We start from the raw sequence: 21,454 nt of genomic DNA on the forward strand, positions 1-21,454 counted from the left end.
ACAGTTCACTCTTTTGCAACGTAGAGACACAGACGCTGCACACAGAGCTGTGGCGAAGGTCCCGGGAGCCCAGGCACGTCCGCAGAGGGTGCAGTTTAGGTGAAAGCCCCGTGTGCGAGGCTGTTCCCACGGTACACGGTCACAGCGGAGGAAAGATTTTTGACTGAATGCCAGCTGGGGGTAACTTGCCATGCAAAACATTGCAGATCCACTGCCAATATCTCCAGATAATTCTTCTCGGGAAGAGACTCTCTTCCTGTGATGAACGAATATTTTGACGTGGTGATGAACCACGATTATACTGGGGGAGCTGCCGGCATGTTCCCTCCCACAGAATCCTACAAGAGCCTCCTCAGCGCCACAGACTACAAAAGGGGCACCCAAATTTGTTTTAATTGACAACCAACCAGGAAATTGAGCCAAATCTCCAGAGGAGACATCTGTCGTTATAGTTCCTCCTGAAAAGAAATGGGGCTTCTGCTTACCCATTAGTGCTGAATAGAACTCTTCCTCAAGTCTTTTGTTTGAAAATATTGATCTTTATTTGCATCACCACTCATTCATTCACTGAGCCCTTCACGATGCTTCAGTGGATCTTGTAAAACTTAACTTCCTAACAGTAAGCTATTCTGAAAGGAGATTTTACTAAGCTCATTGATCCTCTCTTGCCAAGCTCGCAACTCCTGAATCTGGACCAAGTAAACATGGTAAAGATTTCCTACGCCAGTTGAGGGACATTCTCTAGAAATCCAGAAAGCTTTTCTTCAGCTCCAAGACCAAGAAATGAGAAAGGAAGAAAGGACAGGGGTGAGGGAGGGAGGGAGAGAGGGTTGGCAAGAGAGAGGGAATAAATCATGTAAGATACATATTTCCAAAACTGAAAGGACCAAACAATTCAACTAACATATATTAATCTTTATTCTGTAACAGAGACATAAATAGTTTTATGAATTCATATGACCTGTACAAAAGACAAAATAAGATATTGCACTAAGTTCAGATATGGAATATTTGGATTTACTATTAGCTGAACAGATAAATCTAAACAATTTTAGGAGTTAAGGCAAAACCAGATGATACTTCAAACACAACAGAAGGTTTGAAAAATAGGTATAATTAAAAACAAGGGCATCCCATCTCCGGTTAATAAAGTAGTCATGTCTAAGGAAAAAAAAAAATCCCTTAGGTTTTTAATAAAGTGGTTATTATCAATCATGTTAATTAAAATGAGCAATAAAGTATAAGATTTCCCGTGGAGGAGAGCTGTTTTGAGCAGGATTGAGGATTGAGCACTGAAGAATTTGGATATGCAACTTTTTCTGTGTTAGATTTATGACCTATTCTTCCTATTAGAAAATATAATTTGGAAAATATGACTCTTTCACATATATAATTAAAATACAACTATGAAGCATTCTTTTTTTTTTAAGGGAAGTTGTGTGGATGATCTCATAGGGTAAATCTGTGGGCAAGCCATTACCCTATTTGTCGAGAAGACACAAAGTCAGAAATTACCTTAAGAGAATCAAACAAACTAATCCCAAAGGAATAAAAACAAGTGTAACCAGTATATGCACACAGCACACAATTCTTTGGCAGGATCACACGAATCATTGATTGAAGTCAGAACTTTATATATAGAGTTCTCTAATTCTCAGACCCGATTGCCGGTCTTTGAAAACTAAATAAATAAAATGCCACATCTGCAACAAATTCAGTGGTTCCAGGAAATTAAATTCAGAATAAACCTTGCAGACAGCTTTGAATTGTTACACTTAAGCATAGATGGGTATCAACTGTTCTGAGTCCCAATCCGCGTACACTGAAACACACCCAAAAATAATCTGTGGAGCTCGGTACTGGTTCAGACAGGCCTAGTATCCTTACAGAGAATCCATATTCGCCCATGAGAAACCAGTGAAGACATCAATCCGGTGAAGCGGAAGTGATCCTCAGGAAGTCAGGGTCGAGCTGCCCCTCCCTGGACGGGCATCACGGAGACCTCGGATCCTACAGGGGGAACACCAGGAAGCCAGAGAACGTGGAGTACTGCCAGCCTCCGACCAAGTTACCTTTCTCCAGTTTCAGGTAAACCTTATCCTCCTTATCCAAGTAGAGCAGGACCCCATTCGTGGCGGCCTCGCGTGTCACGTCTTTATCCCCGGCGAAGGCAGATATGACTGGTTTTCCGTTTAACATCAGGTTAACCTATAAGGAACAAAACAAAACACCGAAGAGCTCTCTCTAAAGTCAAATGAATGAATGAAACAAACAGATTCACGGTTATAGAACCAACCAGGGTTACCAGTGAGGGGAGGGAAAGGGGAAGGGAAGACAGGGGGCGGGGATTAGGAGGTAACACTGACTGTAGCACATGAATAGGCGCCAAGGATGTCCGTGTACAGCACAGGGAGACCCGGTCATTACGTTATAATCGCTTTAAATAGAGTGTGAGCTATAAAAGATTGAATCTCTATGTTGTTCACCTACAACTAACAATATTGCAAATCAACTATTCTGCAATAGAAAGAAAAGAAACAGGAAAAGAAAGGAGGGGGCGATGGGGGGAAGAAGGAAGCGTCATCTACAAGGGCCAAGGGTCAAGGGTCAAGGGTCGGGGAAATAATGTCTAAGATGATCAACCTGGAAAAGTATCTGATGTTCAGTAAATACATCCGTTTCCTTTCAAATTAGCAAACTGTGGTGGCAAGTCTTAGTATGATCTTACTGAGCTGATCTTTTTAACTTGAAAAAAAAAATTAATTTCTCCCACAAAAATTTCCTTAAATGCTCACAGAAGATCACCATCCATAGAGAAAAGTCTAGCCATGTGAAACCTGACTTCCCTTCAGGACATAAGTCAGGCCTACTACTTTATTTCTCTCTCATATTCAACAGCAAGTTTTCCGTAATGACACACGCCTGTGGCTTCCCAGTACATTAGTAAAAATGACCCCATGCCCTTTGCTCGGAGAAACTTGGGGACAGCAAGGTTCTACTAATATCTCTGCAGGTTTACTGTACAGCTGAGACATGCATGTGCTAAACATCAGCTGAAATGATAGAATATGAGTGTCCACTGTGATTTCTTCTTGTGTTTTCCCTGATAAGAAATGTGCATTAAAAATAATAATCACTACTACCGCTGAAGATTTTAATGATGGATAATTAGCAACAAATCAAATCAAATTTATTACCTTCCCTCCATAGTAAAATTTTGATTATACCGTGTCAAATATTACCTAAATTTCTAAATATTGGAGTTTGGGGAAAGCTTTTCCATGGGAGTAAATTTGTTTACTAGATATTCATTTCTTTCATGTCAAAAATTAATATTGAATAAATTAAGTATGAGGCTGATCAGTTTATTCTTTCAGTAAGATACGTAAAAGTGGTAGATGTGTAATCTAACATTCATCTGAGCACAGGGTGACTCAGTGGTAAAGAATCCGCCTGCAATGCAGGAGACCCGGGTTCTATCCCGGGGTCGGGAAGATCCCCTGGAGAAGGAAATGGCAACCCACTCCAGTATTCTTGCCTGGAGAACCCTATGGACAGAGGAGCCTGGCGGGCTACAGTCCATGGGGTCACAAGAGTTCATACATAACTTAGCAACTAAACCACCACCACTAATATACAATACAAACATTGAACAGATGATTTAAAAAGTATCCTAGAATTCCATAGACATGTACTGGTATTACTGAGTGTCCGCATATTTGAATGTTATAGGAATTGGCTCCATCATTGTCCTTGAGTGTGAGTTCAAGCCTGTTCCTTAGAACGCACAGCACAAAATATATTAACCGTGGAACTGCGATTGGTAAGAATTCACTAATTTTAGAGTTACTGAGGATAAACTACTTAGAAGATAAGCATAGCATATCCTTTCTTTAAAAGTATATTGAATAATTGTTCCTTCAGCAATTTATTCTTGCTCTTATTTGTTAACTGCAGTTCATAATTTTTAACAATGACAGCAAATTTGTTTTATTTATTTAGTAGGTACTTGTAAAACTCTGATAGTCTTACTATTTTTGTTGTTGTTAAAAATTCAGGTAATTTTTGCACATGCATTAAAAGCAACCAAGGTCTTATAAAGAGATTTGTGCCACTGAATTTTTGCTATTTCCTTCCTTCCTATTTTCTTTCTTAACAAAGAAAAGTAGCTTTAAAAACTATGCTTTTTAAGTGACTGGTTGTTATTAAGGTAATAAGTTCAATTGTGTATTTTTCTATATGCTTCTATGCTTCATAGAAGGCTTTACTGGAAATTACATGTTTTAAAAATAAACTACTATGAAGATGGCTATTTTTACAATGAAAACACATAAATACATAGCCCACTATAGATAAACACTATCATTTCAGGGTAGAGAGGGAACAGGTCAAAAGACATACCTGTATTGTTTGGCTCTGGTATACTTTAATTACGTGAAAACTGAAACTGTAAATTCCTTTTCTGGGTGCTACAAAGACAGACTCCAGGGTGAAAAAATTACCCACGTTTACTAGAATCTACAAATAAAAAGAATAAACACAGTCAACTATTACAGTACTCTCTGTAAGTAAAATCAGTGTTCTTCCTTCCCTTTTCTTTTCCTTCCTATTTTCTTTCTTAACAAAGAAAACTAGCTTTAAAAAACCACAGAAAATAAAACATGGAGTTCTATTCGTTTTTCTTTAGTGACTTGGAAAATGGATTTGTATGTTGGAAGGTTCTTCGTCTTTAATGTTAGAAGAAAAAAATAAAGTCAGAGCTTTGTATTCGTGCCCCGATTTCCAGGGGGGCCAGCTGGCTCTGAACATGTGGGGCTTATAAACTCTGGCTCTACCTTCAGAGTAAGAAGAAGGCATCAGGCCCACGTCTACACGCCCACCCTCTCAGCCTTCACACGTCCAGAGGTGGCGTTTCCGGGCCAGCCAATCGCGTCCGCGGCTCTCTGCAGGCCCTCCTGGACACGGCGCACAGAGGTCTGGACGCTCCCTCCACCGGGCGGCTGGATCCGTGACACTGAACAGTTGGTGCCCGAGTAAGGCGGATGCCTGGCCCTCCTCTGAGCCTCCGCCAAACCTCAGCTCAGATCCACAGCCACGCGTTCCCTTCCTATGCCACCCAGGTCTTAACTATAAATATTTTGGCCATGACTCAGCCTTTGCAGGCTGCCAAGAAGTAGAGACTGTGAAACAAGTGCCGTTCTCTGTCCCCCCCAGTGTTAGTCACTGTCCATCCCCTGATCAATCGCCTGCTCTTTGTTTAAAAGTTCAAGGGACAAAAAGGAAGAGTGAAATAAAGTGCTGGTTCCCAAGAAAACAACAGTGCATTCTGTATTCCGAGATGTTCAGCTTAGTTCTACTGATTATGAAATTAGCTCTGCATTTCAATAGATGACCTCTAAAACTAAATGCCACATATGACAAAGAGTGAGAGAATGTGTGTGTGTGTGCGTATTGGGGGTGGAGGTAGCAGGCAGGATATAACTAGGATTTCTTCCATTTCTCTCCAAGAAATAAATCTAGAAGTGGCATTCAAAAAAATCAGATGTCCTTACAAAAATACATTTCCCCCATATCAGTGGCAATCAGCTACTATTTCTTTTAAACACTACATTCACGCTAATAAGCCCTTTGCATAATTCCCTAGACATACTATTACCTGTGAGCAACACATCAGAATATAGTGACAGTCAGGTAGATGTACCAGGCTCAACCCCCAACTTAAAATGTGTATGTGTATATCATTTTATTCTGAGATTACTCCTTTTTCCAAGTAAGCATCAGATTTCTTTATCTGACCCTATGATCAATGGTCTTTCAGCAACAACTCACCAGCTATGCAATACTTCCCAACAGAGGTTTTACAAAGATTTGTTTAAGCACATTTAAAATAATTTGAGGTACTTAGCAGAGACTCCCTGAATCAGACACAAGTAGCATAATTCATTAGCAATAATGGAGCTAGCTGATTAGTGTTGACTACACATAAGGCTGAATGTTGACTGTACATTGTAATTAGAGCACCCAGGCATCTCGAGATTTATTACCAAATTTGTCTTATTGTCTCTTAAGACGCATGAGCACCCAGAACAGGAGAGGAAACCCTTCTCTTCTAAATGACAGAAAGGTCACTGAACACAATGCACTGTACAGAGGACAGCGGCGTCCACAGTGATTAATCCCTGAAACACAGACCAGGGGTCGTGCTAGACTGTATTTCCATCCAGACAAAAAATGCTGCACCAAAACCCAAAGGGACTGCTTAATTCTTTTAAAATGATGGCTCTTCGATAGGAAGTCCCAGAGAGGCATTCTCTGTCTTTGACCAGCTGGAGAGTACATTACTTAGTAACAATTAAGTAAGGAAGAGAAACGTCACCCCATTCCTCCCCGGGCACATCCTACAGCACCACTTAACCCGTGCTCGTGCCCATGTGGCATGCCACTGTGAACCACACACAAGACTTGGGAATTTAAAAGACTGCGGGTGCGGCAGAGGTTGAAATGATCAGCCTGGAGTCTGTTTTCAGTTTTAAGACTCGTTCCCCAGCCGATACCCTGGGGTTTCTCAGCAGCTAGACCCCAGAGCTCCGGTCGCTAAGATGGAGCTCCAGTGGCCATCAGCCGCTCCGTCCCCTGCCCTCAGCCCCCAGCCCTCTCGCCCCACTACTTCGCAGGCCCCTGAAAGGGCAGGAGCGGGGGACGGAGAAAGGCTTCCCAGCGCTTCCCTACAAGGGCTCAGCGCCGCTGCCCATTGCTTCTCTCCTCCTCTCAACTTTTCTCCAAGTAGCGGAGGAGGGCTTTCTGCGGCAGCCGCGCCTGGCACAAAACGGGGCGAGATCCGACCGGGGCCCCCGCTGCCGCCTCCACAGCCCCCTGCGGGGTCTGTGCAGTGTGTGGACCCCTGCCAGCCCACCCCGCCCAGGGCTCCCTCTAGGGAGAAGCTTCTCCCTCCGGGAGGAACACATTATCTGTTCGGCCCTGAAAAGTCCCCTGCCTGCCGGAGAACGGCCTCGGCGGCCCCCGCAGAGGAGTGGAGACCGGGCGCCAGGCTCGAGCCGAGAGATGGCGGGGCCCAAGGACCGGGACCCGCCAGCTCCGGCAGACCTGTTGCTGCTCAGCGTGTCCCGAGCTCTCCCTAAGGCTCTGCGCGGCCAGCGCCTCTCCCATCGCCTCAGCAGCTCTCCGGAGGCCGGGAGGGAGTGGGGGCGGGTGGGGGTGGGGGAGACCTTAGAAGTTTCAGATCCGGACGCGCGGAGACGCCAGTGCCGACCCGGCTCCCTGCATCGCAAGCAGAGCGGCTCGGCCCGAGCAGACGACACGGGGCTCAGCCGCCTGGACGCCGCCCCTCCCGCCGCCCGAGCCCTGGCTTCCCGCGCCCCCGGGGCTCTGACCTGGTCGAAGTAAATGATGCGCGTCTTGTTGCTCATCTCGGACGGCTCGTGGTTGGTGCTGCGCACCGCTGAGAAGGCGACCTTGGAGTTGGCCGCCCGCACCGAGATCCCCAGGGGCGAGGAAGAGGAGCCCTTGGAGTCTGTGGCCGGGTTCGAGTCGCACACCACGAGGCACTTGCCCTCCAGCACGATGGGCTCCGTGTCGTTCTGCGCCCAGACGCGCAGCCCCGGCAGGGCGAGGGCCAGGAGCAGGGCCGGCAGCGCTGCCGGCGCCCGGCGCCCGGGGCCCATGGCGAGCGAGGCTGGGGGGCGCCGCAGCCGGTCGGCGCTCCCGCGCGCCCGCGTGGCCTCCTCCCCGGGACCCCGGCGCTGGGGACGGTGCGGGCGGCTAGATGCACCACGCGGCGGCGCCGGCGGCGGCGCGCACACCTCCGGCAGCTCCGTGGTTTGAAGTCAGAGTCCCCCCTCGCTCTGTCTCGCTGGCTCTGCTACCTTCGTCCTTTAAGGAGCTCATGCAGAACGCCCTCCCCCGCCCTCCTCCGCCCGAGATCAGCCCTGCCTGAGACCCCCGCACCCACCCGTCTTCCTAGACATCTAAATCGCCGAACCCTCCTGTTCACCCCTCAAAGAGGAAAATGATCAGAAATCCTCACCCCAAACCTAAGCTCCCCCAGGTGAAGCGCGCAGCAGGAAAAACCAAGGGGGCTCGGAGAAGCCCCGGGGATGCTGGGGGCCGGCCGGGGCCAGGGTCGTCCCGGTTCGTCTCCGGCTGGCGGCGGGGACGGATTACAGAAGCCGAGGGTGTTTCCCGGAGCGGGAAGAACGCGCGGCTGTGTTCATGGCCAGGTCTCTAGCGACTCTCGATCGCGCTTGGTCAAAAAATTCCCCAGAGCTTGGCGTCTCTCGGAAGTCGCCAGGGCGGCAGCGGCCAGCCGGGTCCCCAGCACGGAGGCAAAAATCCGCGGGATCCGCTGCACGGCGCCGGGCGGCTGGCCCCGGAGCCCTTGCCCGCCGCCGCCGCGCGCCGCGAGCCCCCGCGCACAACTTTCCCTGTCCTCGCGCAGCCGGGGGGCGCGAGGCGGGCACACGCGCGCTATTTATAGGAGCGCACGCCGGCTGGGCTGGGCTCGCCGCTCAGCCCGCCGACCCCCCGGGAAGGGGAGGGCGGCCGGGGACCCTAGCTGAGCAGCTCCCGCCTGGCCTGGAACAGACCCCCGGCACGCGAGGCGCACGGCTCTGCTGGCCGCCGAGGTCTGAGGGCCCCCAGCCCCGGGGGGCGCGCGGCACCGAGACCTGTGCGAGGGACGGGCGCCCAGCGCCCCGCGTCCCGCGCCCGCCCGGCTTACGCGCCCGCTCGCCCCCTCCTCGTGCGGGCTGGCGGAGGGGGCCGAGGGGGCCCGGGGCTCCGCCGCCGAGAGGAGCGCGGCGCTACCAGCCCCGCCCGCGGAGCGAAGGGCGGCAGCGGCCTCGCGCGGCGCGCGGCTGGGGACCCAGGGGCCCGCGCCGCCGGCCCGACCGCGCCCAGCGCTGCGCCGGCCTCGCCAAGCCCGAGGGCCCGGAGACCTCCGGGAAGCCTTGGGGTGAGCCGGAGCCGCTGGGAGCAGGCGCCCGAGGCCTCCTGCTCTGGGAAGGGGGACCTCACACGCCTCTGGGTGCGCCTTCCCCCGACATCGCCAGTCCACCCCAGGCAAGGCCAGGAGAGAAAGGGAGTTAACTCAAAAAGACTCAGCCCTCCGGAGCCTTAGCCCTCCAACAGCCAACCCCTCCGGAGAACACTGCACCTCTCACCCCTCCGTGTGCTGCCCTCGCCCTGTGCCTGCCCAGTGCCTGCCCAGTGCCATCTTGGCCTCTGATTGGCACGATTTAGCAGCCTCCTCTGCAGCCCCCGCTGGGAAGGAAAGTCTTATCTGGTGACCCGATGCCTGAACTTGACCAAGCCACTCACCTTTCTGAGACGGAGGGGCTCAGCCAACCAAGGCCCCATGGGCCCTCCACTTCTCTGATGCTTTGGGGTCACCACTCCCCTCCCAAATTCCTTTCCGACTCCCAGCTGCCCAGCTGTCCCAGAGGACAGGCCCTACGTCTTTAATCAAACTGAAGGTGTTTATTGAGCAATGTCTCCCAGGTGGATGGCTTCCTACTCTTTCCCAAAAGAACAGCCTCTTGGGCCTGAATTCAAGCTGCTCCAGACAGAGGTCAGACCTGCGTTTCCAGGTTTGTCCCCTCACCAGGTCCTTCCAGAGTGCTGTGTGTTGAGCCACAAGCGTCACACTGCAGCTCCAGTTGTTGACATCAGAAATGCTTCTACCAGTTGGCATTTCCCCAGCCCCCACCTCCATATAATCTGGCGACTAAGGTTCCTGGAGCCAAAGGGGCCTGCGAGGTGTGCTCCCGTGAGGCCAGCGTCAGCTCTGACTGTGGGTCCCCCCGGGGCTGTGCTATTTGTAAAACTGTTGAGTCGCTGATCCCGCCCAAGCCTAGCAGAGCTTTTCACCTGAACCCTGGCTGCACTTTGAGAGGGCAGCTGCTGCTTCTCGTTTGATGCTGTCTTTTGAGGGCAGGAACTGGATCTAATTTGGTTCCCCTTTTCCTCCTGTAGGAGTGCTCTGCCTTTCTGGTCCAAAACAGCTCTTTAGTAACTGAGACCTGGGCTGTTCAATTTCAGGCTGGAAGAACTTGGAGAAAAAAAAGCTCTGTTGACCACAACAGTGGTAAATAGCCGATAAGTTGTCTCCCCTCCAACCCCAATATATTCTCCCAGCATCCTTCTCTTCTCTGGGTGTCTTTCTTCCTGCAAGAACTCAGGTTTAAAGAAACTTCTTTCCTCCCTCTTTTCCTCTCTACAAAGTACTCATTTTGTAGCCCCCAAATCCAGCGCAGTGACAATATTAGGGACTCAGAAATTGATTGTGAAATGACTGACTCCTCCAGAGAGAATGTCAGTATCAGTCATTCACCTTATAATATAAACTGGCTTAAATAAATCTCTCTCAGTAAAATTTAAATGCAATGCCTCCCAGGTAACTGGAGATGAAAGTCTTGGTTCCTTACTAACAGATGGTCCCCTATTTAGGGGGTTCTAAAGATGCGGAATACTGCATTTTCTTTTGACTCCTACTGGAGAAGCAATCTGATATCGTAAATCAGAGCCTTGTCTCCCGTTCCCACCGCAGGTGACTGAACAAGGGAAGGCCCTGGGTTCTAGGGCTGTCAATCCGTTCGGCACCAGAAGCCTATGCTTCTGTGTCCTGATCCCACCGATAAGGTAGGGCTGGTGCTTTTCTCTGGGATCTGAGCGGGACACAGATGGTCTGCAGTACACGCTGGGTCCTGCAGAGGAGAGGCCTGTTGTCTTCTGAACTGACCGTCCACAGGCCATATGCAAGTTTAAGCAGACGAGCATGCTGGAAGAAACAGGACTGACCACACTGGTGGACAGAGGCCAATTCTCCGCACTTCTGAGAAATGGAAGGAGTGAGGGAGTGAACCATCTCCAGTTTGTTAACTCCTATTCACAAGACGTCCAGCAACCTTGAGTTTTTGAGAGGCTCCTGCATCCTTGTAATAAAACTCATTTCACTTGAGCTGGTTGTAGTAACCTACTACTGTTCCTCGCCATTCAGGATCCTCAGTAGAACTACATCCCAGAAATCATACCACACAAGCCCATGCATCTCCTGCCAAAAGACATTACCAAATCCAATCCCCTGCCTATGGGACATGTTTTCCTAACATTTGGGGAACAGAAGCATCACCTGCTCCCCAAGCCTTCTCCAGCCCCAGCATCCCCAGGAGGAAGAAACAGGATCAAATCCAAGTTTCATTCCAGCCACAACACACATCTGCTTCTTCCTTCCTTCCTTCTTCCTTCCCTCTCTACCTACCTCATGTCGCTCTCTTGTTGCAGATGTACTATTAAAAATCCTAGTTGTGATTGTGATCCAAATGTGTCACTTTTCTGAGATTCCCAGGTTGCATTTGATGCTAGGAATTCTGTTGCTAGACCTTTAGCAATTTCACTTCTCTGCACCTGTGCACATCATAAAGTAAATTATTAGAAGTAAATTAAAACCTGAACTATTCTTGCATAGGAGAGTAATACTCCTGTGGTCAGTAACGTCCCATTATATTTATGTACCTCATTTTCTTTCTCCGTTCATCCATCCATTCATGGACATGCAGGTTGCTTCCAACGTCTTGGCTACTGTGAACAGTGCCACTATGAATACTGGCGAGCTTTCCAACACTGGTATCTTTCCAAACTAGAGTTTCCCACTTTCTGGATATATATCCAGGAGTAGGATTGCTGGGTCACATGGCAGCTCTACTTTTAGTTTTTTAAGGCGCCTCCACACTGTTCTCCATAGTGGCTACACCGCTTTACCTTCCCAGCAGCAGTGCAGGAGGGTTCCCTTTTTTCTCCACACCCTTTCCAGCATTTAGTGTTTGTAGACATTTTGATGATGGCCATTCTGACTGATGTGAGGTGATACCTCATTGTAGTTTGATTTGCATTTCTCTAATAGTTAGTGATAAATTATCAGGATCAAATCCACTCTAATAAAGTATCTGCCTGCAATCCGGGAGACCCTGGTTCGATCCTTGGGTCGGGAAGATCCCCTGGAGAAAGGCATGGCAACCCACTGCAGTATTCTTGCCTGGAGAATTCCATGGACAAAGGAGCCTGGCGGGCCACAGTCCACGGGGTCTCAAAGAGTTGGACACAACTGAGTGACTATCACTTTCTTTCTTTTAATAATTTGTGATGTTGAACATCTTTTCATGTGCCTATTGGCCATTTGCTTATCTTCTTTGGAAAAATGTCTATTTAAGTCTTCTGCCCATCTTTTGATTGGGTTGTTTGTTTTTTTAAGAAGGATCTTGAAAATTTTCATCCATGCTTATGTCCAAGAAAGGGAGGCAAAGGGGATTTATTGGAAGGACTCTATGTCACAAGTCTAAAGGCAAAACTGAACCTTGGGAATGTAGTGAAGCCTTGTGGATAACCCAGAATATTGCCTTTCCTCTGTCTTTCTATCATCTATCTATCATCTGTCTATCAATTTATCTATAGTCTACTATTAAATATCTAGATCTATCATCTATCTATTATCTATCTATATGTCCGTCTCTCTCTCTTTGGCACAACTTCACGATTTTTTGCTCACTGCAATCCAGCTTTCTCTGAAGCTTACATGATAGACAGTGGCAACTGACACTCCCAAATTTTACACATAACAGATCCATCCACCCAGAGGGTACTCCCAAATCTCAGGGAACGGACTCCCTGCCCCCCTGGGATCACATGTCCACCCCTTGTAGTGCACACACAATGATCCCCATAACTCGGTACATGGAAAACTGGAGCAGGGTCCAGAGGAGAGTACAATTCCTAAAAAACTGCTGCAAGTAATATGTAATGAAGTGACAAGGAGCCAGGGACAGATTAATCTGTAATGTGTGATTCCATGTTAACAGACTGTAAGTGTATATAGAGATGGATATTTTTGTTATTCAAAGGAAAAATATGAAAAGCTAGATGGCAAATTGTTAACAGAGAAACAAAATAAAAGGAAAATAAACTATTAATTTTACTTCATCAGCTTATGATTTGAATGGTCACAGCAATCATATATTACCTCGTGTTGCACATTTAATATGGTTTTTTTAAAAGAAAAAAGGTGCTGGAAAGACTGCCCAATAGAAATCTACTACATTGACTATTTTTATAATTTAAACTTAATTAAAGTTTGGAGAGAAAAGGAACTAACATTCTTTTTCATAAGCTGAGTTGGTTGAACTACAATTTCCTTTCTTTTGTCATATTGATCCAACTCTAAAAAATAATTCACTCAAAGTCTAGGAAGACGCCCAGACATATAAAGCCTCCCAGTCCACATTTAAGAAAAAAAATTACATTGCAACTGGTAAAGCTCATGAGTAGTATCAAAATAGCTGATTACATTTTAGATTCAGCCCAGCTCCTCGTAGAATGTATTAGCACCTGAGAACAACCATAGCCTATGCTGCATGTTCGTTTCTGTCGCAGACACAAGGAGGATCTGAGTGTAGCGTCCAAATCAGTAGCTTCTGCTCATAAGAATCTGCTGGGAGGCTTATCTTCAGTGCAGATCCTCTGGCCCAGTCTGAGATGGTGGTTCTCCTCACAAATTGGAAATTTGTTTCTTGACCAACACCTGGGTGAACCTGAAGCAGATGGCACTGTGCTTTGTAGATGCCACTGGTGGGTACATCCCCCAAGGGTCCTGAGGCAGCCAGGTTATTGTTCCCTTCGGTTGAAAACAGGGCACTCAGACCAGCTTCGTCTTCTACCGGCTTTATGACCACAGGGGAAGTTACAGACCTTCTTTCAGTCAGGAAAACTGCAATTATAAACATAATACTCAGTCCACAGTTCATGGTGGGGATTGAATAAGGAAACATAAGCAGGGTGCTTAGCTCAGTATCGGGAACACAGGAGGTGCTTAATTAGGGGGAGTGACTATTATCGTTAATTTCTGGAATCTATTCATGACTGAAGGCACGGGTGCACCACAGCGCCCTGGACCAAGGCTCATTGACTGTTGGCGAGAAGCGCCCACAATCGAACCTCATAGACGTTATAACAGGAGAGAACACAGCTTCCCCGAGTGGGGGAGAGACTCAAGTTCCAGATGCCCAGTGCAGACACAATAACCAAAGTCAATCTATGGGCAAGCTTTCGCCATCAGACGAATGCCTGAGTTTTAGAGCCATGAGGCTGACAACAGTTAAGCTGCAATAATTCTACCTGGCTAAAGCCCTTAAGAAGGCTGAGTGCTGAAGAACTGATGCTTTTGAACTGTGGTGTTGGAGAAGACTCTTGAGAGTCCCTTGGACTGAAAGGAGATCCAAGCAGTCCATCCTAGAGGAAATCAACCTTGAATATTCATTGGAAGGACTGACGTTGAAGCTGAAACTCCAATACTTTGGCCACCTGATGCGAAGAACTGACTCACTAGGAAAGACCCTGATGCTGGGAAGGATTGGGGGCAGGAGGAGAAGGGGATGATGACAGGGGATGAGATGGTCAGATAGTATCACCGATTCAATGGACATGAATTTGAGCAAACTCCAGGAGATAGTGAAGGACAGAGGAGGCTGGCACACCGTCATCCATAGGGTCACAGAGAGTCGGACACGACTTAGTGACTGAACAACCACCACACGGCTCTTAGGTAGAACTAAGGCACCAGGCAATTTGTGAGCTTCCTGCAAGAACGGTCAAAGAGTTTTGTTTTCTTTTTTATTTCTTCCTTCCCCATTCTCTTAATCATGGGGTCTCATCACTCAGAGTATCTGAGAAATGCATTTAGTGAAAGTGAAAGTCAAGCACGTGTGGTCGGAAACGGCCGTCACAGTCAGAGGAACTGGAAGACCACGTGGGGACGGGAGCCAGGCGGAGGTGGCCTGAGGAGCCAGTCATCCAGCTATTTATTTGGCAGCTGCAGGTCCTAGATGCTTTTCATTCCCCTGAGCTGCTCTGTCATTTAGAAGGAGAAGAGGGAGAAAGAGCTTCAGTCCCCAAGGTCGCCCTTGTCTCTACCGCCCTTCAGAGCACTCGCCTGGAGGGGGTGTGGGGTAGGAGGCCTGAACTGGCGGAGAAGCTGACTGTCCGCGTCCCCATTGCCTTTCTCAGATGGAGCTGACTGTCCACGTCCCCAATGCCTTTCTCAGATGAGCATCTCTGGTGGCTGCGCGTGAGCCTCGTGTTTAAAGAAGAGTATCTTCCTACAACATGGCCGCTAAAAGCAAGCCAACCCTTTTGTCTGGCTCCCAGCTGAAAAAACGGCAATCTGTTTTGACTCTGACAGAAACTGTACTGATGGTGGTCTCCCTGGGAGCTGCTGTGTCAGCCGCCACTGTCAGAATTCCAGGAGCACTTGACCTGAGCAGGGCTCCCCTCGGGGCTTCCCAGGTGGCACTAGTGGTGAAGAACTCGCCTGCCAGTGCAGGAGACCTGGGTTTGATCCCTGGGTCGGGAGGATCCCCTGAAGGAGGAAACGGCAACCCACTCCAGTATTCTTGCCTGGAGAATCCCATGGGCGGAGGAGCCTGGTGGGCAACAGTCCAGGGGGTCACAAAGAGTACACGACTGAAGCAACTTAGCACGCACGCACGTACAATGTCCTGCTTGTGTGCTAAGTTTAGAGTCTAACCCTGGAATACACTGCAGCTCCATTGGTTCCCCTCCATGTCTGGAGAAGCCTCAATTGCTGATAAATTCTCCCATTTAACTGAGATATAGATCTTCATCTATATCTTTATCTGAGATATCTTACCACCCCGATTTCACCGATGAAGAAAGAGAGGGTCTGAGATGCTGCTGCAGAAGGGGTGGACTCGATTGCAGGACACTTGTCTTCATGTCTTTCCCATAAGACCATACAAAAAACTTTGAAAAGAAAATGCAGCGGAGCTTTTGGTACGTTCAGAACTAATTTTTCGTCTATGCTGAACCAAATTCAGAAGAGAAACTGTATCCATAGGAGTATTAATATCAGTAGAGAACAAACGAGAATGAAACTTAAGGACTAAGAAGACAGAGCTCAAACCACAGAATTCTAATAAAAGCTACTGACCATAAGCCCAAGGTGGGGAGGTAGAGGTATAAGTGTGTATAAACATATATAATAAATTAAATAACAAAGATTTGATACACATCATTAGATGCATGGTTAGATCATCTGATGACCTCACAGCTTTGTGTGCTTTTCGTTTACAGTGATCTGCAATTTTACATTCGCTGTCTTTTCATGTGTCTCATACTGTCCTCCCCATCGTGCTGTAAGTTCCATGAGGGCAGAAGGGAACTGCTTTTTGCTCACTGTAATATAGCTGATTTCCCAGAACAGTTCCTGGCGCATAGTACACATATGTTAGATATTTGTTGAAGTTAAAGAACAAAGCAATGTGGCATAGATTCTAACTTTGGCTACCTTCTCTGAGTGTATTTCCAACACTAGTTTCAAAAATTCACTTACATTTTCTCTAATCCTCACGCATTCTTCGGGACCTGTAACAGCCCCCTCTCGGCACTTGGAAGGACGGGCTGCCCAGGAGCCCTCCCTCCGCTTGGACGCCCGTCTTCACGGCTGTGCCGTGCTTCCCCTTCCTTATGCTGGGTAGTGAGTGTCTCAGTTTCGGCCAAGCTACCGGCTCAGCCGCTTTCTTTTCTGCTCCTGGGGTTCTGATAATGCCTCCTCTTTGTTAGATTGTGGGCTCAATGAAGCAAAACCTGCCCTTTGCCTGCTAATTGGGTACCTGCAGGATTCTAGGAACAATTCCAAGGTGAGAGGCTACGGCTTCTGAATCCGTTGGCTTCTGGCTTCTGGCTATCTGGGCTGGCTGTGGGCATCCTGAACGACAAACAATATACCAACTAACTTGACACTCTTGGCCATCTGTCTGTTGGCTAAATAAACTACCTCTTGGATAGACCAACTCATCACTGAGGCAGCTGGTGTTTGAGAGATTGACTGAGCTGAACAGCTTCTGGTTTGGGTCCAATATTTCCTGACTACAAAAAAAAAAAAAAGAATTTCACAGGGCTTTGAATAAGCTTTGTGGAGTCTTTATAAAGCAAAAGAGATAAGAAAAGCAAAGTGAATGAGGAAATAGATGGGCTGTGCTTTAGAGCACGGCTTTGTGAAGCGTGAGTCACCACACTCCCCTGGTGGCTGTGTCTCATTTCTCTACCTTTTACCATCCACGCATCCTCCACTTTTCTGCTTTTCTAATTCTCTTCCTATATATATATTTTTTTCGCAAGTTCCCAGTCTTACACTCCACTCAGCCAATATGTAGTTAGGGCTTAGATAGGGTGTATAATTAGGGCGAGGGTGGCAAACTCCAGTGCCGTCAGGGCTGTGGCCAGCATCTGGGGCTCTTTCTGGTTACTCAAGGGTAGAAACCCCTTCTCACATCTGGGACCCTTCTCCTCATGGAGCAGAGCTGAAAGCACCAGATAGTCGTGCCCAGCCTCCCTTGCAGCTAGGGTACAAGCACGTGACCTAAACTCTACCAGTCAGACCCCCCCTCCCGTCATTGAATTAGAAGTCTGCACAGGGCAGCAGGGGGCTCACGGAACCCCTTCTGGGGAGAGAGGAAGCTGCTGCCCCCGTTCTGGGGCAGAACCAGCACTGTGGGCCTGGAGCACGTGACAGGTGCTCAGGAGGCCGTGTGCGGGGCCTGCATGTGGCAGCCACGGCTGGGGTCCCGTCTCAGCAGGACAAGCCATGTGCCCTCCTGACTGCATCAGCCCCAGCCCAGGGCTTCCGTCCTCTAAGAGCCTGTGGGCCACTGAATGTGCATGCTCAGCACTCGGTCCTGTCTGACTCTGCGACCCCATGGACTGCAGCCCACCAGGCTCCTCTGTTCATGGCATTTCCCAGACAGGAATACTGGACTGGGTTGCTATTTCCTCCTCCAGGGGATCTTCCTGACCCAGAAATCGAATTCATGTCTCCTGTCTCCTGTGTCTCCTATATTGGAAGGAGGATTCTTTACCATCGAGCCACCTGGGAAGTCTCAAACCACTGAATATACTCTAATAGGTTCCTTTTCTACTGAATCAGTCAGTCAGCTCTTGTTGCTTGCAAGTGTGAGTCCAGATGGACACTGGGGCTAATCAGGGCCGTAAATGGGTGACGTCAGAAGGAGGGAATCATGGAAAGGTAGATCATTTCCACCTCATCTCGAACAGGCAGCTGCTAGTAAACCTGGTTCAACTCCAGATGTTTGATTTTTCAAAAAAAAAAGATAAGTTCTGATTTTTTGGTGAAACTTTCACTTTTAGATGTTAGCAACTCATCCAAAAATGTTTGGGAGGCATGCTAACATGACCGTATGCCACAAATAGCTCCAGAACTGCCAGTCCACATTCTCTTTACTTTTTATTTTTGTCGTTTGTGTGTGGTGTTTTTGTTTTTGCTTTTAGTTTTGTTCTGTTTTTTATTTTTAAGAAACATTTCAGAATATCTGTGACAAAGAGGCTTCTTTGAAGTAACATTTCTTTTTTTGAAGTGCAGTGCTTTTTCTAAACCCCTGATTTTTGGCCTCACCAAGAGGCTTGCAGGATCTTAGTTCCCCAACCAAGGATCAGACTTGCACCCCCAGCAGTGAAAGTGCTGAATCCTAACCACCAGTCTGCCAGGGAAGTTCTGTGACGTTCTTATTTCCACTCAGACTCTACACTTTACAGGAGCTCAGCTAGCTCACAGATTTATGTATTGCCTGTGCTGGGTCTTCCTTGCTGATGGGCTTTTCTCTGGCTGCGCGAGCAGGGCTGCTGTCTGATGGCAGTGCCCAGGCCCCTCACTGCGCAGCTTCTCGTGGTGCGGACGGGCTCTAGGCATGCAGGCTTCAGTAGGTGTGCCTCAGGGAGTCTAGAGCACAGGATCAGTAGTTGTGGTGCACAGGCTTAGTTTCATGTGGGATCTTCCTGGACCAGGGATCCAACCCCTGTCTTCTGCATTGGCAGGTGCATTCGTGGCCAACAGAGAAGCCCTACCTCATAGACAGAAAATTGTTGGAGAGTAGGTTGCTCTGAATGTGAAATAACAAATGCTGATTCCAAACCATCACAACTGCCCAGGTGGCCCTGATCACACCCACCCAGCTGGTCAAATGTTTGAATTGCACGACCTCTCCAGCTCAGACATTACCTCTGACTCAGGGAAGCATCCGAACCACCTCCTATGTGCCTGCTCCAGCTAGGATGCCTGGCTTTCACCTAGCCACAGGCCTTGCCCTTTACTGTCCCAGCCTCACAGAGGAAGTCTCAGGATGGGGCACCTCCTCGGTGGGACCTACATCTAAAATGCAAGAGAGGCTGGACTATGCGTCCCCAGCATCTTTAGCCTTTAAAATGGAAGGTAATCCTTCCTCTTGGACTTCTGCTCCTGGGGACAGGCAACTGAGGCCACTTGTTCAGTGGAGCTTGTATGTCCTTCTGATACTCAGAGCAGATCAGGCTGAATGTCTGCCTCTGCCAACCAAGACCTCCCAAGTAACAGGGCTGTCTTTTGCTTTCAATAGAAAACAGTAAAAGGTGACAAGGGCAAATGAATTTCTGTACTTTGGTAACCAATGTGAAGTGCACATTTGCCTACTAACATTTCACGACTCTCAGCTCTACCCAAGAAGATGCTTCAATTAAGGATTAAGCACAAAGGGCTTCCCTGGTGGCTCAGTGGTAAAGAATCCACCTGCCAGTGCAGGAGATTTGAGTCTGATCCCTGGTCCAGGAAGATCCCACATGCTGTGGAGCAACCAAGCCCGTGTACCACAAATACTGAGCCTGTGCTCTAGGGTCCCATGTGCCACAACTACTAAGCCCAAGCACCCTGGAGCCTGTGCTCAGCAACAAGAGAAGCCACTGCAATGACAAGCCCTGCAATGGGGGAGTAGCCCCCTCACCGCTCCTAGAGAAAAGCTTGAGCAGCAGTGAAGACCTAGCGCAGCCAAAAATAAAATAAATAGATAAAATTATTTTTTTTAAGTTAAGCACAAGGAAAGTACTAACAGGGAACCAACGCGATGAGTGATGAGAAGGAGCTGTGTGTGTCCAAGGCCTTTGGAGGACGACTCGGTGAGGACTTCAGTCCAAATGAGCTGTGAGAAAACTGCTCTTAACAAAGGAAACTAAAATGATGAGACTGAATCAACAAGAAGCCCCGAAAGAACCCTTATTTACCAAATGTTTGACAGAAGAAGCCAATCCTTCTGCACAAACCCCAGTGGCTCTGAGGCTGGCAAGGGCAGCGGGGACAGAGAAGCTGAGCCTCAGACACTGAAGGAGGAAGAGCGCGTTTCCAGGTGCACGTGGGACACAGACACGAACCCAGCCTCCCACGAACTTCCCCCAACAAGTGGGTGCTGAAGAAGCCAGACTCATGTGCAGTTAGTGATTTTACATGGCGTGCCAGCGCCCCATCGAATAGCCTCTCGAAAACTCAAGTTCACATTGTTCACATTGCTATGGAAACACTCTCCCATCAAACAGAAAAAAACCCACAGGAGTGACTCTCAAGTTCTATGCAAACTGTTAAATCTGTACCTGCGTGACCATGTGTGAACATGCGTGCAGGCGCACACACATGCACACACACAGACACATGCCACATACATCCTGGGAGAAGCGTGCAGACACTCATCCTCTGGGCTGCAGATTGACGTGAAATAGCCTTTTCCAAAAGGCAATGGCTGACCACATCTCCATGAAGCGGATCTACATAAGTCATTTCTCATTTGATCGATGAGACTCGGAGGAGAAAAAGCACCAGGAAGTATCCTATGGTCTTTCAGGAAGGAACCCCTCCCAGCCCCCTTCGGGAGTTTCAGTACTCTCTCCCTTCCCTTGAACACCCCCTCCTTCTCAAGCACCTGAAGTCCCCTTTTTTTCTTTTCTTTATCAGAAAGTTCTGAAATTGTAACTTTCTTGGGACTAAATAAGGTGTCTGCATTATAGTTCCACAAGAGCATGTCTAATGCTCTGATGAAACGTGGGCAGAACTGGAACATTCGCCTTTTCTAGAAAGAAGTAGGAGCGGGCACTTCATTTCTAAGGGTCCCCCAGACCTTCTTCTTGAAGACAGGTCCTCACCTATGTTTTGTCTTCATCCCCATCATTCTGTTTAAGCCGCCAACATCTCCCACCTGGGTACTGAGAGGCTTTCTAACTGGTCCCCCTGAATCCAGGGTGGTCCCCCTCTGCCATTCTCCCACCGATGCCAAAACCAAAGTCTGACCTTTTCATTCCCCTGATGAAACTGTCTCACTTGCTTCCCACTGTTACTGTTTAGTCACTTTGCTTCGCACTGTTGTCCTTTAGTCACTTTGCTTCCCACTGTTGGTCTTTAGTTGCCATGTCATGTCCGACTCTTTGTGACCTCATGGAGTGTAGCCCACCAGGCCCCTCTTTCCATGGGATTTCCCAGGCAAGAATATTGCCATTTCCTTCTCCAGGGTACTTTCCTGAGGCAGGGATCATACCTGTGACTCCTGCATTGGCAGGTGGATTC

The 21,454-nt window shown here is 48.3% G+C and overlaps 1 protein-coding gene and 2 long non-coding RNA genes across 4 annotated transcripts; 1 reads left to right on the forward strand and 2 right to left on the reverse strand.

Annotated features, from left to right (window-relative positions):
• Nucleotides 1-894: 894 nt before the first annotated feature.
• CBLN4 (cerebellin 4 precursor) lies at nucleotides 895-8,713 on the reverse strand. The gene is made up of 3 exons (XM_081552259.1): nucleotides 7,392-8,713; nucleotides 4,402-4,518; nucleotides 895-2,208 (listed from the first exon to the last, which is right to left on the reverse strand). The coding sequence occupies exons 1-3, from the start codon at nucleotides 7,680-7,682 to the stop codon at nucleotides 2,011-2,013; spliced, it is 606 nt and encodes a 201-aa protein (XP_081408385.1). The 5' UTR covers nucleotides 7,683-8,713; the 3' UTR covers nucleotides 895-2,010.
• LOC145530900 (uncharacterized) lies at nucleotides 1,937-5,314 on the forward strand. Of its 2 annotated transcripts, XR_014072085.1 has the most exons (4): nucleotides 1,937-2,088; nucleotides 3,733-3,823; nucleotides 4,478-4,564; nucleotides 4,842-5,314. It is a non-coding gene; the product is annotated as an uncharacterized LOC145530900 (long non-coding RNA). The 2 variants fall into 2 exon arrangements; XR_014072086.1 differs by lacking the exon at nucleotides 4,478-4,564.
• A 4,118-nt stretch (nucleotides 8,714-12,831) lies between the features above and the next one.
• LOC145530901 (uncharacterized) lies at nucleotides 12,832-21,252 on the reverse strand. The gene is made up of 2 exons (XR_014072087.1): nucleotides 21,182-21,252; nucleotides 12,832-13,774 (listed from the first exon to the last, which is right to left on the reverse strand). It is a non-coding gene; the product is annotated as an uncharacterized LOC145530901 (long non-coding RNA).
• Nucleotides 21,253-21,454: the final 202 nt, after the last annotated feature.

This window comes from Giraffa tippelskirchi, chromosome 13, assembly GCF_054371585.1.
Source record: "Giraffa tippelskirchi isolate mGirTip1 chromosome 13, T2T-mGirTip1v1.2.pri, whole genome shotgun sequence".
NCBI lineage: Eukaryota > Metazoa > Chordata > Mammalia > Artiodactyla > Giraffidae > Giraffa > Giraffa tippelskirchi.